The following is a 15885-nucleotide window of genomic DNA, read 5'->3' as shown; positions in this document are numbered from 1 at the left end:
CATGGTTGTGTTTTCTGTAAATTTTGGATTTGCTTTTGATTGTCGTGTATCAGATAGCGATTGTTCATTTTCATTAGTACTGGTTCAATACACTGGAAAAAAATGTTATTTGTGTCAAGTGACTCAGCTCCCACTAAAAGTGGTTAGGCCAAGCTTGGTATCTCTTATGTGGCTTGCTGCATGCCTTCTCTTCTTTCCGTTATCCACTTAATGTTTTTCGGCAAAAGAGTATTTTTTTTTTGTCCAGGGAGGCAGAGGATAGGGAGTGTATTGTTTTTAATCTCTGCAACTATTTTGGCTTATATTGGTCATTGAACAACTCTATAAAGAAAAATAAAAAGGTTTTGTTATGTTGAGGGTCCTGATGTGTGTTTTCCTGATGCCTTTAAGTATTTTAGGATATTTTTCATTTGTTAGAATAACCTCTTGTTTAACACAGGCTTTAAAACAGCACTCCTTGTTTTGTGTGTGAATCTCGCCTTTTACTGATCATTAAAGATCATAGTGGAAGATTGTGCTTAGAACCAAGATATTGTTGCTTTTGGCAACAGTGAGTTTCAAAGTCATGCTTTATTAAAAACCCTTATGTTCTTAAATTGCTTTATAATTAACTCTGCCTTTAGCTTGTGAGATTTATAGATGATACTGATCAGAACAATAAGTACTGAATTCAAGGCAAAACACAACGTGATGGGGTTTACAGCTCTTGCTGCAATCTCATTGTTAATAAGGGCCTTACTGCAATTTTTTGTAGTTATTACTCCAGATCTTGACAAGTTTCATATGATGTATTATTGTGCAGAAGGTGAGGAAGAGCCCTTTTGATTATATTAAGACTGATTGTTAGATATGCCTGTGCATACATCCTGTAGTTGAAGTACAGGATGTAGGGCTTTTCCTTTCTAAAGTCTTGAGTAGATAAGCAAAGGTGCTGAGGTATAATCCAGAATACCTTATGATACATTTTTCTAAAATACTGTCACTGATGTGTGCATCTTTTGAGCTTCATGGCAAAATTGAAATATGTTAATGCACATTTCTACGCAATAAACTTGTCTGAATCATTAGAATTATTTAGAGTAAACCAACTTGGAATGTGGCTTCTGTTTTGAAGCTGCAGTTTGTTTATGATCAATGTATTTTTAGTAATGAGATGCTGACTAGCATTTGTGTCTCTAGAGAAGAAGAGGAACGTCTGAGAAATAAGATCCGAGCAGATCATGAAAAGGCTCTGGAAGAGGCTAAGGAGAAATTGAAGAAATCACGTGATGAGATACAAGCTGAGATTCAGACAGAAAAGAACAAAGTAGTGCAAGAGTTGAAAAAGAAAGACAGCAAGCCACTGCCCCCTGTTCCTTTACCAAATCTTATAGGGATAAACAGTGGAGAACCAGCAGACCCGGATATTCGAGAGAAGAGGAACAAAATTAAAGAGGTAAATATGATGATGTGGTCCTACCCATTCTTGTATCTGATAGCAGTTATTTATGACATTTAGTGGTTATATTAAAAAAATAAGAAAAATAGGACTACAAATCTTTTTAGTTAACAGTAAGTCAAAAGTACAAATCAAGTATTAATAAATATTGACAGCTTATTGCATGTTTTTTTTTTTCTGATATTGGAGTGTTAAATTGTTATGCAGTGAAATATTAAAAATGATTTTTTTCTAGAACTTGGTGGTATGGGGGTAGAATGGGGGTGGTGTTGTAGTTGGTCATTAATATGTGGAACAGGAACAGTGTATCTTTAAAGCAGAGCCTGACTTTGTCAGGTTCCATTGAAAGAATATGGTATGATACAGTGTTGCAAGATAAATATTTATGAAATGGAGTTGAAAAGATGGGGGGAAAAATGACCTATTGCTAAGATTAGCAAATTACCAAATTATCATTTGCTTTTCAAAGTAAGTTTTAAATGACTCTAAAACTGTGAGTTCATTTAAGTAGATTGCCTCATTTTCCTGTAGAACATTCAAACTAAGATGTTGGCTTAAACTCTTGGTTTTGTGGCAGTCTATGCCATGGGAATTGCCGATTGTGATCTCATCTTTTCTACCTGTGAGATTCATTGCCCTCTTTTACCCTGATGATATGAACTTATTATTAATACCAGGCATTTTTCTGAATCTGTGTTTTTAGCTTGTCTGATAGAAACTTCATGGGACCTCCCCCCCAAGTCTGATTAGTTCTATGCACCAAAGTCAGGTTAGCAGACATATGGTTCAGGCCAGAAGTAGACAAGCACAAATACTATTACTGAAGAATGCCTGGGGCCACAGAACTTGAAGATTTAACTCATGTAATCACTTACTAAGTTGTCATCTGAATTTGAAAAGCTCTTTAAAAAAAAAAAAAGTCAGTCATATAGCTGTCCTAGTAATAGGGAAGTGTACCGCAGCTGGAGTATGTGACATGCTGTGGGTAGGTCACCCAAGTTAGAATTTTACTTTGAATATTAATATTCGCTATTTAGCAAGACTGGATTTCATCTAATGAAAAACTGTTTATGCTTGTGGAGCTGTATTGCTATTTAAACCTACAGGTAGCAACCCCTTCCTGTGAAGGTGTGCACATTCCATTGGTGACTTTTGCAGAAACACTTTTGACTGAAGTTGTGCATATAGTATTGGATCCACTCGATGCTGCTTTGTTAGATTTGTTTCTCAAAGGACAGCACTGACTTGTGGACTTCAAAAGGCTGCTTTTCAAAACTAGGAGCCCTCAGACATCATATCCTGTGAGATTATACAGAGAATTTCTTTTTATCAACTGCTGTTTGTAGGATGAAAATGAATGGTGAATGATATGGTCATGCAGTTGTCAATTCTTCTTAATTTTAACTGGAGTTTACTGTATTTAAATACCTTTTGAGTTTACCACTGATGGATTTAATGGGTAGAATAAAAAGGAGTTAACCAAGTGATGTGAAAGCACTGAGCACAGCTAATAATGATGAACTAGCTTGAAGAAAACTAAAGTTCCTTTCGATCAAACCTAGAATTAAAGGGGAAGATTGATAATATGCATTACTGAGGTTGTTTTGTCAGAATGTATACATTTGAGAGGAGACAAAAATCTTCTAAGTTAACACAGAATAGTAATTTTCTTGGTGACAAAAATAAGTAGTGAAGTTTGGACAATTCTTTCTGTTTAAAATCTGCAGATGTAGTAATTTGTGGGTGGGGGAATCCAGAGTGATTTAACTGATAGCTCTCATGATTCTTACCTGCAGTTGCCATATACCTTGTGCTGTAAAAGGCTTATTCCTTTTTTCTTTGTCAAAGTGTGAATCACATTGACAAGATGTTTAATTAAATAGTTTGTTGATGGCTGCTATTGTGTTTTCTGATGTGTGTAGCTTCTCACAGACAGACCAAAGATTCCGTGGAACTAAGCGTTAGCTGGGTGAGTACTTCAGTTAAGATATCATATCTTTTGTGCTGAGCATTCTTTGCCAGTATGACTATTGGACTTGTACAGTCCAGGCTCCTACTAGTATGACGGAAACATTATCTTTGTTGTGAGAATTGCCTCCGTTGAGTCAGTCTTATCGGTACTGTGGCTATCCAAAGAATTCCGTAATTTAAGTTCTTTGATGCAGCAGACTGTTTCTTCTACTCCTTCATGCATCTGACTGTAGAATACAGCACTAGAAGTCCTGCTAATGAGAATGGATGAATTGTAATGCTGATGAATGCAATGTTGTTGCAGTATTATTCGTGTGCGGCCTCTATCTACTTCTGTATTTTGGCATCTGCTGCGTGCAGTGTATGTAATGTGGCTGAGGTAAAAATATGTATTGACAGTGTCAGATGAGTAATATTTTGCCTGAAACCTGCTCTTGGGGTATCAGTTGTATAACGGAATGCTTCAGTGATTCCAGAGATGCGATCCTACATCACGAAATATGCTGCAATCATTGCTGATGCCTTCTCTCCCTGTTTTCCATAAACATTGTAGACTAATATAAATAGTCTTTGTAGATGAGATACAGATGAGTCAAAAAGAACAAGTTCTGGGAGATAATATCTTAGGCACAGGTCTACATCTAGTGTATGTAGCATTTCTGATGTGCAGTACAGTATGGTTGCCTGGATTAAGATGAAAAAAATTGCCTAGGGAAGTGTTTAGTGCTTATGGAGGCTGATTGTCAGGCTTCAGAGTTCTAGGTGGTCCTGAGGAGGCAATTGGCTCTTGTTTTGGTTTACTTTGAAGTGTCCTGATGCATATTTGAGGAACTTTGCTCCCACAGAACAGCTTTAGACTACTTAAATTTACAAAACAAATGTATGTAGCCTATTTCACCTAGTATCAAGTTGTGAAAATGTAAACATGGGCTAGTTGATGGGGTCAATTTGTAACATGGACATGGCTCTTTGCAGCTGGGAGGCAGACTAGTTTCTGTCACTGTTACAGAAAAAAATATTGCTACATCTACTTCTTTCTAAACAACTAGAAACTTTCTGAAGTCTTTTTTTTGATTACTGTATAAAAAGTAGTTTTGCAGTACTTTAAAATATTTTAGAAACATTTTGATTTTTCAAGAAAGCATGTGTAAATATAATTAGAAGATGTGCAATGCTATTAAGAGAGTTTTGTAAAGCATTGAAAGCTGTATATAAGATGTTTACTGAGCACAGAGAGGGAAGCTTCTTGAGATCATGAAATAAACCAGAAACAATCTGCATCTCTTGGTTTTAATTTTTTCTTTGGTTCTGATGTTTATATTTAGTGTTTCACTATATTCTCAATTGTAACTAATTCACAGAATTGTATAATTTGTCTATATTATTCTAACATTCTGTTAATTGAGTTATTTAAATAAGGACCGTTTTTGAGTTGATTATTTTTGATGTACAGTAACAATTTTGAGAGTTAAAGGTCTTCCCATTTGCTTACTATTCAGGCTTTGTGGCACTTCTGTAGTATACTTGACTGATTAAAAAAACTTGTTTTTCAAAACAAGAACAGCAATTACTATATTAAGAATAAACATGTCTGAAAGTCATTCTTGTTGCTACACTTTAGGTTAGTACTAACATTTTGTAGTTATTTTTTCATACTAATGTAAAGATTATAGTAGTTTTATAAAAGGGTAGATGTGGCTTGTATAATCTTTCAAAAGATTTTAAGATTTTTTTTGAGGCCAATGTAAAGAAATTAAGAATAAAACTGGTCTTTTAGAAGTCACTGGCTTCTTTCTAAGTTAAATTAGATATTAATTGCATGAGCAGTAGGAATTTAGGAAGCTTAATTTCCATTATGTCCTTTAGTGTTCAGAATATTAATTTTTGCCACAGTTAAAATGTAATCACTATGGATATTGCACTGTTTTTAATGAGTTTTGGTTCCTTGAAAGAGTTAAATTTTACACAGTCAAATAAGGAAAATTTTCTTAAATTTTCTTCCTTTTTAAAATTTTCTTTCTTTTAACTCTTTGCACCCTATTCAGGATTCAGGTTTTTCATTTCAGACTAACTTCACACTGTTGCTTTACTGCCAGCACTCGTTTGGCAAAACAGGGTATTTAACCCAATAATTTCACCATTCCCGTGCAAGTTATTCTCTATATACCTTATTCTAAACATTGGAATGTTTATTTTGATCAAGTCCATAAATGGTTGTTCTGAGAAGTGTTGAACTTATGGACGTACAAGTCTGTATTGTATTGTATTACAATATTGTATTTCCTGCGTGGGCTCCTCTCCACAGGCTGCAGCTCCAGCCCAGGGCCTGCTCCTGCGGGGGCTCTCCATGGGCCGCAGCCTCCTCCAGGCCACATCCACCTGCTCCACTGGGGACTCCTCCACAGGCTGCAGTATGGAGATCTGCTCCACGTGGGACCCATGGTCTGCAGGGGGACAGCCTGCTTCACCATGGTCCTCACCACAGGCTGCAGGGGACTTCTGCTCCAGTGCCTGGAGCACCTTCTGCCCTCCTTCTTCACTGACCTTGGTGTCTGCAGGGCTGTTCTTTACTCTTTGGTCTCCCAGCTGCTGTTGTGCAGCTTTTTTTTTTCCCTTTCTTGAGAATCTGCTGTCATAGAGGCACATTCAATGTCACTCATTGGCTCAGCCCTGGCCAGTGGTAGGTCAGTTTTGGAGCTGGCGGAAACTGGCCCTTATCTATCAAGGGTCAGATTCTGGACTCAGAGAGGCCACCCCTGCAGCCACCTGCTACCAAAACCTTGCCGTGTAAACCCGGTGCAGAGGGACAATTACTTCCCTAGTCCTGTTGGCTACGCTACTTCTGATACAAGCCAGGATGCCATTGACTTTATTGGCCACCTGGTCATACTGCTGGCTCATTTTCAGCCAGCTGTTGGCCCATATTCCCAGGTCTATTTCTTCCAGGCAACTTTCCAGCTACTCTTCCCTGGGCCTTTACTGCTGCATTGGGTTGTTGTGATCCAAGTGCTGCACCTGGCATTTAGCTTTTTTGAATGCCATACAATGGGATGTGCCCCATGGATCTAGCCTATCCAGACCCCTCTGCCAAAGCCTTCCTATCCTCAAATAGATTAGTACTCCTGCCCAAGTTGGTGTTATCTACAAACTTACTGAGTATGCACTTAATCCACTCATCAAGATTGTTGATAAAAATGTTAAAACTGGCCCCTATACTTAGCAATTGGGAACACCACTTGTGACCAGCTGCCAATCAAATTTAAATCCATTCACAACTATGCTTTGGGCCTGGCTATCCAGTCATTTTTTAACCCATTAATCAGTACATCTGTCCAAGCTGCGGGAAGCCAGTTTCTACAGGAGAATGCTGTGGGAAACAACTGTTTTGCTAAAGTCCATGTAAGCAACATGCACAGCCTTTCCCTCATCCACTAAGCATACAGTCTTATCATAGAAGGAGATCAGGTTAGTCAAGCAGGACCTGACCTTTATAAACACCATGATGACTGCATATGATCACCTGGTTGTCCTGTACATGTTGTGTGATGGCAGCTGAGATGATCTGCTTCATGACTTTCCCTGGCACTGAGGTCAGACTGACAGGCCTCTAATTCTCCAGAGCCTACTTCCTGCCTGTCTTGTAGATGGGTGTCAAATTTTCTAACCTCCAGTCAACTGGGACCTCCCCAGTTAGCCAGAACTTCTGATAAATTATTGAAAGTAGCCTGCTCATCAATTCTGCCAGCTCTTTCAGTACTCTTGTGTGGGTTCCATCTGGCCCATAGATTTTTGTGTGTTCAAGTGGTGTAGTAGGTTGCTAACTGTTTCCCCTTGGATAATAAGGGCTTTATTCTGCTCCCTGTCTCTGTCTTCCAGCAAAGTGGGCTGGAAACCCTGAGAACAATTAGTCTCACTAATAAAGACCAAGGCAAAGATGGCATTAAGTACCTCAGCCTTTTCCTCATCTCTTGTCACTATGTCGTCCCCCCGTCCAATAATTAATGTATATTTTCCTTAGTCCTCCTTTTGTTGTTTATGTATTTATAAAAACATTTTTAATGTCTTTAACTGCAGTAGCCAAGTTAATTTCTAGCTGGGCTATGGCCCATCAAATTTTCTCATGACATAACCTCACAACATCTTTGTAGTTCTCCTGAGACGCCTTCTCCTTTTTACAAAGGTTATAAACTATCTTGTCCTTTTTTCTTGAGTTCCAGAAGAAGCTCTCTCTGTTCAACCAGGCTGGTTGTCTTCTCTGCTGGTACATAGAGATGGCCTGATCCTGTGTCTTCAAGATACCATTTCTAAATAATATCCAGCCTTCCTGGACACCTGTGCCCTTTAGAATTATTTCCCAAGGAACTCTGTTAGCCAAGTCCCTAACAGCCCCAAATCTGCTTTCTAAAAATGCAAAGTAGCAGTTCTGCTGACTGCCCTGCTTTCTTCCTCAAGGATGGAGAGCTGTCATCTCCTGATTGCTGTGCCTGAGATGGCCTCCAGCCATTACATCACCTATGAGACCTTCCTTTTTAACTAACAGGTCAAGTGGGGCATCTTCCCTAGTTGGCTCCCCCACTACCTGTGAGGAAGTTGTCCTCCACACAGTCAGGAAATGCCTTAGTCTGTTTCTTCCCTGCTGTATTGCATTTCCAGCAGACATCTAGGAAGTTGGAGTCTCCTGTAAGAATGAGTGCTAGCAATCATGACACTTTTCCTAGCTGCTTATAGAATATAGTCTTTCTTCATTCTGGTTGGGTGTTCTATATCATACTCCAACCACACTATCTACATTGTTTGCCCTTCCCCTGACTCTTACTCAGAGACACTCAACGATTTCATCGCCATATCTAAGCTCCAAGCAGTCAAGACCTTTCCTAATGTACCCCCACTTCCTCTCTTTCCTTTCCCATCTCTCCTAAAGAGCCTGTAGCCATCCGTCTCAGCACTCCAATTATGCAAGTCATCCCACCACATCTCACTGAGGCCTGTGGTATCATAGCCCTGAGACTGGGCTAAAAATTCTAGTTTTCCTTGCTTATTTCCTGTGCAACATGTATTTGTTTAGAGTGATTTAAGTTGGGGCCCTACTGAAACTGACTTACTGTCTGGTGTTCCTTTTTGTTCTTCTTCAGGTGCCTCAGGACCTGCTGGAGGGACAATGCAGCAGGGCATAAGCAATCTAGGTAGTTTCTAGCATGTATTGATGATAATTTCCTCACCCAGGTGGTAGAGGAGTCAGTGAGGAGAGGTGTTCTGCTGGACCTCATACTCATCAAGGGGATTGTTGGGGGATATGGAGGTCGAAGGCAGCCTTGACTTCAGTGACTATGAGAAAGTGGGGTTCAGGATTCTGAAGGGGGGGAGCAGGGCAAAAAGCAAGATGGACTTTAGGAGAGCAGACTTTGATCTCTTCAGGGATCTGCTTGGTAGAGGTGCATGGCATAAAGCTCTAAAGGGAAGAGAAGCCCAAGAAAGCTAGTTAATATTCAAGGATTATCTCCTAGTTCAAGAAACATATCTCCTGTCAAATAGGAAGTTAAGCAAAAATGCTTGGAGACCTGCATGGTACAAACAAGGAGCTCCTGGCCAAACTCAAACACAAAAAGAAAACACACAAAAGGTAAAAGCAAAGATGAGTAACCCAGAATGAGTGAGAGACACTGTCAGAGAATGCGGAGAATGGGTTAGGAAAGCCAATGCCCACATAGAATTGAATCTGGCAAGTGATAACAAAGATGACAAGAAGGGCTTCTCTAAGTGCATAGATGACAAATGGAATACTAGGGAAAATGTGGACCCATTCCTGAAGGAGACGGGAGATCTGGTTATGCAGGAGGTGGAAAGAGATGATGTACTGAATGCCTTCTTTGCCTGTCTTTACTAGTAAGACTGGCCGTCAGGAATCCAAGGCGTGGGAGGTCACATAAAGACTGAAGCAAGGACAAAGTACCTTAGTGGAAGAGGGTCAGGTGAGGACATACTTAAGCAAACTGGCCATACGTAAGTCCATGAGCCTAGACATGATGCACCCATGAGTGATGAGGGAGTTGGCTGATGTCATTGTGAAACCTCTCAGTAATCTTAGATTAGTTGTGGCATCTAGGAGAAGGTCCCAAGGCTGGAGGATAGCAAATGTCACTACTATCTTCACGAAGGGCCAGAAAAGAAGATCCAGGAAGCTGTAGGCTAGTTGGCCTCACCTTGATTCTTGGGAAGGTGATGGAGCAACTAATCCTGGAAAACGTTCCCAGGCCTGTGAAGGACGAGCAGATAGTTGGGAGTAGTTAGTGTAGATGCGTGAAGAGGAAGATGTGCTAGATAAACTTTTACAATGGAATGACTGGGCTAGTATATGAGGGGAAAGCAGTGGATATTGTCTACCTTGACTTCAGGAAAGCTTTCAGAACTGTACGCAGTAAGATCCTCACGGAGAAGCTGTTGAAGTATGGGCTCGGTGAGCAGACAATGGCATAGATTGAAAACTGGCTGCTGAGTGTTTGGGCCCAGAGCGTGGTGATCAGTGGTGTGGTCTAGTTGGAGGTCAGTTAATTACTGATGCACCCCAGGGGTCAGTAGTGGGTCAAGTCCTGTTAAAAATCTTCATTAATGGTCTGGATGATGTGGCAGAACATGCCCTGAATTAAGTTTACAGATGACGCAAAAAGTGGGAGTAGCCGAAACACCAGAGGGTTGGTTGTGCTGCCATCTAGAGGGGACCTGGAGAGGCTGGAGAAATGGGCTGGTAAGAACCTCATGAAGTTCAACGGGAAATGTGAAGCCTTGCACTTGGGGGGAACGACACTATGCTGGGGGAGAGCCCAGTGGTGGACTGTGAAGATGATTAAGGACTACCTCTCATATGAGGGAAAATTGAGAAAGCCGTGACTTTTTAACCTAGAGAAGACAGAGAGAGTGGGGGAGTGGGGGTGGGGGGTGTTAGATCTCATCAATGTGTATAAATGCCTGAAGGAGGGGGCAGAGCCAGGCTTTTTTTTTTTTTTTTTTTCTCCCCTGTGGTACCCAGTGCCAGGACAAGAGGCAGTGAGCACAAACACAGGAGGCTCCCCCTGAACATCAGGAAGTACTTCTTTACTGTGAGGGTGTCTGAGCACTGGCACAGGTTGCCTAGATAGGTTACAGAATCTCCCTCCTTGAACAGGTTTCTAAAGCTGTCTGGACATGGTCCTGGGCAACGTGCTCTCAGTGACCCTACTTGAGTAAGACCAGATCACCTTCAGAGGTCTATTCCAACTGCAGCCGTTCTATGAAGTCTGTTAGCTAAGCCTGTCAGCTGGAAGAAAGCTTTACCAGAATGGAACAAATGTGCAGTTTAAGTAAGTAGAGTGAAATAGTTTTTGTGTTCTAGGTTTCAAAGGTATGCTAGCAAAAGTCTGAGAGTTCTCTGAAGCTTTTGTTCTACTTGTTCTGTATTCATTATGATATGCAATCATGTAATTAGGCAGTACTAATTGTGCATAGAACCTTTTTCAGCTCAAAGGGTGGGTGGTGTTTACAGAATAAGCCGCTCGTGAAGTGAATGAAGGTTCTGGCTCTGTAGCATGCTTGCTTCTTGTTCACAAACTTATTAAGCTTCACGACACAGACTTGAAAGGAGATGTTTTATTAATTTCTGACAAGTTGTTTTCAATACAGCAAGATCTAGGTTTTGTTCCTGCTTCTGTCATAGCTTTTTGGCAAAACATTGAGCAAGCCTCTTAATCAAAAGTTGTTGCAAGTCATCTTTAACTGTCCCCTATGCACCCTGGATGCCCATTTTATAGCATCTGACACCTGCAGAACAAGTCACTGCTGAGTTTGGATGACATCGCGTGAGTGAGGAACAGTGGTCTGACTGGAGTTCTGCCAGTGAACTTAATCTGTTTTTCAGCAAAACTTAAAGCATATTGTCTTTTTTAAATGTGAATTCCAATATGCTACCTTTTAGAAGGGAGGTGTTTATTTATTTAGAGAGGGAATAATTTATTTCATACTAGCGGAGGCAATTTCGGAAACACTTATAAGAATGTGCCAAGAAGAGAGATGATTAAAATATATTTTCGTCATGGTCTTTGGATGATGCTCAAGAGGCTGCTAACAATGTTGAGAAGTAACAGCTTTATAAGCAGCAGAACTAATGGTTTCCTATGTCTTTCTGACCTACATATCCTTATACCACCCTCTGCTTCTCTCTCATGCACACATTGCTGTGAACTTCCTCTTATCTTCTTATTTGACTGCATGAATCGCAATGTGTTTTGTGCCTGGTTTAGAGATACCTGTATGCTAAATGTTGTCACTTTGAATGAATAAAGGAACGGATTATAACTGCCTTTCTCTCAGTTGGGGTACTCATTACTGTCCATCTTCCTTACAGAGACATTGATTTCTTATTTTTTCACAAAAAGTAGAGGTCTCAAATGCCTGGTTCCTCCAATTCTGTGAAATCAAGTTTGAAATTAGACAATGGATTCAAAGGCTACTGCAAATGTATGTGGTGAGTGACAGTTGTATAGACAGGAAGATTGCCTAACCCTTATTCTCTTAAGAAATCATCTTAAAAAGAATAAGTATCCGTTGCCTGAGTTCTGTTTTGTGTGCTTATTGAGAAAAGAGCTGTGCAGGAGAAAAGACCTATACATGATTAAATATTTCTTTCAGGCTGCATAACTCCTGTTTTCATAGTTAACTGTTCATATGACTTCCATTGCTAAATCTCATTTATTTTCTGTAATTGCAGTGTTTCTGATGTAGCCAAATTGGCCTCCTTTTTTGAGTGTGGGACTTCTTTCAGCATTTAAAAATATATTTTAGCAGTTTCTTTACTGAAACTTACATACTTTCCTTAGCTGACACTACAGTGTATTTGTTTTCAGTCAACTTATTCAGACTTCTACTTGGTTAGGACATCAGGTTTTTTAGTATATATTGTGTTAAGTTTTTTGCACTGTATTTTATATCTTACTGCTTCTGGCTTTGATCATAATAAAAATGAAATGCAATAAATATTATGACCTGCCTTTTTTTAGTATTTAAGGTAACACTCTCTACATGTGTGTGCATATGTTTTAGTAAGTGGTTCTGTTTCAACACTCTTGAAATATTCTGGATCCTCATGTGTAATTCAGCATATTGAAAACAGCTATGTTGGCTTTAAGCTAGTTTCACTGTACTTCTTTGATGATGTTCATCTTTACTGAATAATTGAAATCTACATAAAGTAAGGATGGACTCTTTCTCATCAAGACATAGGATTGTCTGTTGGTAAACTAATTTTCAATGTCTTTATCAGATTGAAAGTTGTGTGATCAGCACTTTGGCCAGTACAGGCAAGTTAGGAATGGCCCTGCAGAGATTTGCATCCTGACATGCTGGTGATTGTACAAAAAACTCCTCATTTTAACAGTTGTAAAACTTAATTTATGTATGTGACTATGTATGTTTGTAACTTGGTGTATTCATTCTGCTCAGACAGGAGGAGGATAATGAAACTTTTTCTCAGTGCATAGCTGGTGCAGTATTTCAGCTGCATATCTGAGATAGTTTGCTTTGGCTGGTAACTTAAAATGTGCTACTAATGAAGAATGCAAGTTTGAGTGTTTGAAGGTATTTAAAAAAACAAATCAAGTTGTAGCAATTGCAGAATTTTCTAGTACTCTTAAATTATTGGAAACGTTAAAAATTCAAGAACATCTTCATTTTTAAAGGTAACTTCTTTCAGACTTCTTTCATTATGAAAGAACCTGTCTTTCAACAACGAACTAACACATTTATAGTATTTAAAATTTAGAAATGCAAAGTAAAATAAAGGAAAATGAAGCATTTCCTTGTTTCTTATTACAATCAGCCAAACAAAAGTGAGCAAAACCCCAGGTAAACTACTTATTGTCAGAACTACTAGGTCAAAAAGCTTCATGAAATCTGATGGAACTTTTTGGTGATTTTTAAAATTTTGCATTTTATGTGCAGCTTTTTCCTGTACTATGGAGATTTTGCTAGCAAAAATAATGAGTTATGGCTGGATGGAGAAACCTTTATATTAAAATACACAGGATCTAAAGTACAATGTGTATTTTGCAGCTATGGAGACTTACTGGAAAGCCAAAGCATCTTCTTAAATGCAGTAAAAAAAAATCTACTAATTATTAGTCATCTTTGTAGGATTTCTTCTGTGTTTCCCAGAGCAATGTAGAATATGTAACAGAATGTTCTTTAACATAAAGAATGTAGTTGATTGTTAATACTTTGAGATTACATCTCAGAATTATTGTGTATCAACAACATTGTAAAATATCAATGTAAACTAGTAGTTGATGAGTCAACTCTTATGGCATGTTCCACTAAAACATGGACCATGTACATAGGATACTTCAATACCTGAAACTTCCAACAGTTAACTGTGACTTAGTTTGCTCTGAGATTTGCATTCTTGATTTGCATTGCTGACATGTATTGTTGTTTGCTGCTTATTGGAGAACTAGAAGGTTCCTAACAAGACACAATTTTTAAAAAGGATTCAAGGAGAGATCAAAGAACTACAGACTCCTATGCTTGATGAATGAACTGTGCAGATTAACAGAAACTAGAAGAGGGAATAAAATCATTGAACACAAGTACCAAGGATTTCCCAATGTGTTTTTTTTTTCATGCTGACATGATGCACAAACAAAGGAATTCTGATAGCTATAAACACAGTATGTCAAATAAAACATTTGTCAAGTTTCATTACTAACAGCTGTTGAACTAAGCAGTCTGGGGCTTGAGGATTGTGTCTCCCTGTTGTCCTGGAGAAACTGGTTAAAGGCAGAAAGTAGAGCATAGAAATAAATGGTGCTGGAGGCCGTAGAGGTCATGTGCTTGAGATCCATGCTGTAAAACATTACAAATAAATTATTTTGGGGAAAATGGATGAGTAGTTGTATTGAGTTTACGTGGCAAGGTTTTGGTAGATGGAGGCTGCAGGGATGGCCTCTGTGAGAAGGGTCCAGAAGCTTCCCAGTGGTGATAAGAGCCAATTTCAGCCAGCTCCAAAAATGACCCGGCTCTGGCCGGAGCTGAGCCAATAACCAACATTGGTTACGACTCTCTGATAGCATATTTAAGAAAGGGAAAAAAACTGCTGCGCAGTATTAGGGACTGACCGCAGCCCTCATTCCCTGTTCCCCTGTGCCACTTGGAGAGGGGATGCAGAAGAGGGTGGTTGGGGGGGAAGATGTTTGTAGTTTGCTTTTAGTTTCTCACTGTTCTAGTCTGCTAGTGATAGGCAATAAATTACAATAATCTCCCTATGATGAGTCTGTTTTGCCCATGATGATAATTGTTGAGTCATCTCCCTGTCCTTATCTCAACCCTTGAGCCCTTTCCATCATATTTTCTCCCCCGTTCCCTTTGAGGAGGGGGAGTGGTGGAGTTCAGCTGCCCAGGAGGGTAGTACCACCACAGTAGTGTTATGATCAGCTTAGCTGACATGGAGATTCAGAGTAGAAAACTGAGGCCTGACTGAAGAATCACAGAAAAATCTAGTGGTACTGAGTGATTATTAACTCCCCTTTTATTTCTCAGATAAATATAAAATGATGCATATTGAGACTGGGAGGGAAAGAAATTAGAACGTCACACTTAAAAAATCACCTAATACCTTGTCATATTACCACTTGAGAATGAGAACTTGTGACTGTAGTAGTTATTTGCAAAGGTCACTGTAGTGTGTAATAGCAGACAAAAAGCAAACCTTCACTATTTTAGGAAGGGAGAACAAAACAGGCAAGGTTCTTTTGCTTGTGTGGGGAACTAAGGTGCTTCTGCATCTTGCATGCTTCATGTAGTTCTAGTCTTTCACTTTAAAAAAGGGTATGGTAAAACTGGCAAAAGTACAGGAGTAAGCTGGTGAAGTTGATTAGATTGCCTGAAAAGGCAAGAGTTAGAACGCTGAAGAAAACAACTAATTTCTAGTGGTTGCTGTGAAGTCCTGTTACAAAGGTAATCTGTGAGGTTTTAGTTTTCTGAACACAGGATAAGTAAACTACTCTGCCAGTTTCTCTTGAAACCATGAGAAGACACAATTTCAAACATATGGATTTGTCATGTTAAAAAAAAAAAGTTTTTGTATTGCTTACATACATTTGAGTACTCATTCCACTGCTGTAAGCTTCCCAAGTTTAGGCCATTTACATCTACTGTTCTGGTACACACCATTTGCGGTACTGTCCCCTTAGATTCATCAGTTATCTTACACTTCGTCTTCTATGCAAAAAAACAAGTTTCCCATGTTGCATTAATTTAATAAACATTTTGTTTTCAATTTAGTAATGGATCTGTTACTATGCTTATCAGTAAATGAAGAAAACCCATCTTTGTGTGTTTTAGGAACATGTTCCAAACAGATGTTTTCAGTAGCATTGTTCAGATATGCATGACAGAGGTATAGGCTGATGCCAGAAGTAATTTCTGTTTAGGTAGAAATTTGTAGCTCCCACAAG

At 39.2% G+C, this 15885-nt stretch overlaps 1 protein-coding gene across 1 annotated transcript in view; it reads left to right on the top strand.

Moving 5' to 3' along the window:
- The first annotated feature begins 1138 nt into the window (after positions 1-1138).
- Positions 1139-15885, top strand: part of MAN1A2 (mannosidase alpha class 1A member 2) — a 110684-nt gene continuing 95937 nt past the window's right edge. The window contains exon 1 of the mRNA XM_040572601.1: positions 1139-1435. Within this exon, the coding sequence (XP_040428535.1) occupies positions 1154-1435 (282 nt within the window). The 5' untranslated portion in view covers positions 1139-1153. The remainder of the gene's footprint in view (positions 1436-15885) is intronic.

This window comes from Cygnus olor, chromosome 1, assembly GCF_009769625.2.
Source record: "Cygnus olor isolate bCygOlo1 chromosome 1, bCygOlo1.pri.v2, whole genome shotgun sequence".
Classification (NCBI taxonomy): Eukaryota; Metazoa; Chordata; class Aves; order Anseriformes; family Anatidae; genus Cygnus; species Cygnus olor.
The sequence above is the reverse complement of the archived record's forward strand: the minus strand, read 5'-3'. Positions and strand labels throughout refer to the sequence as shown.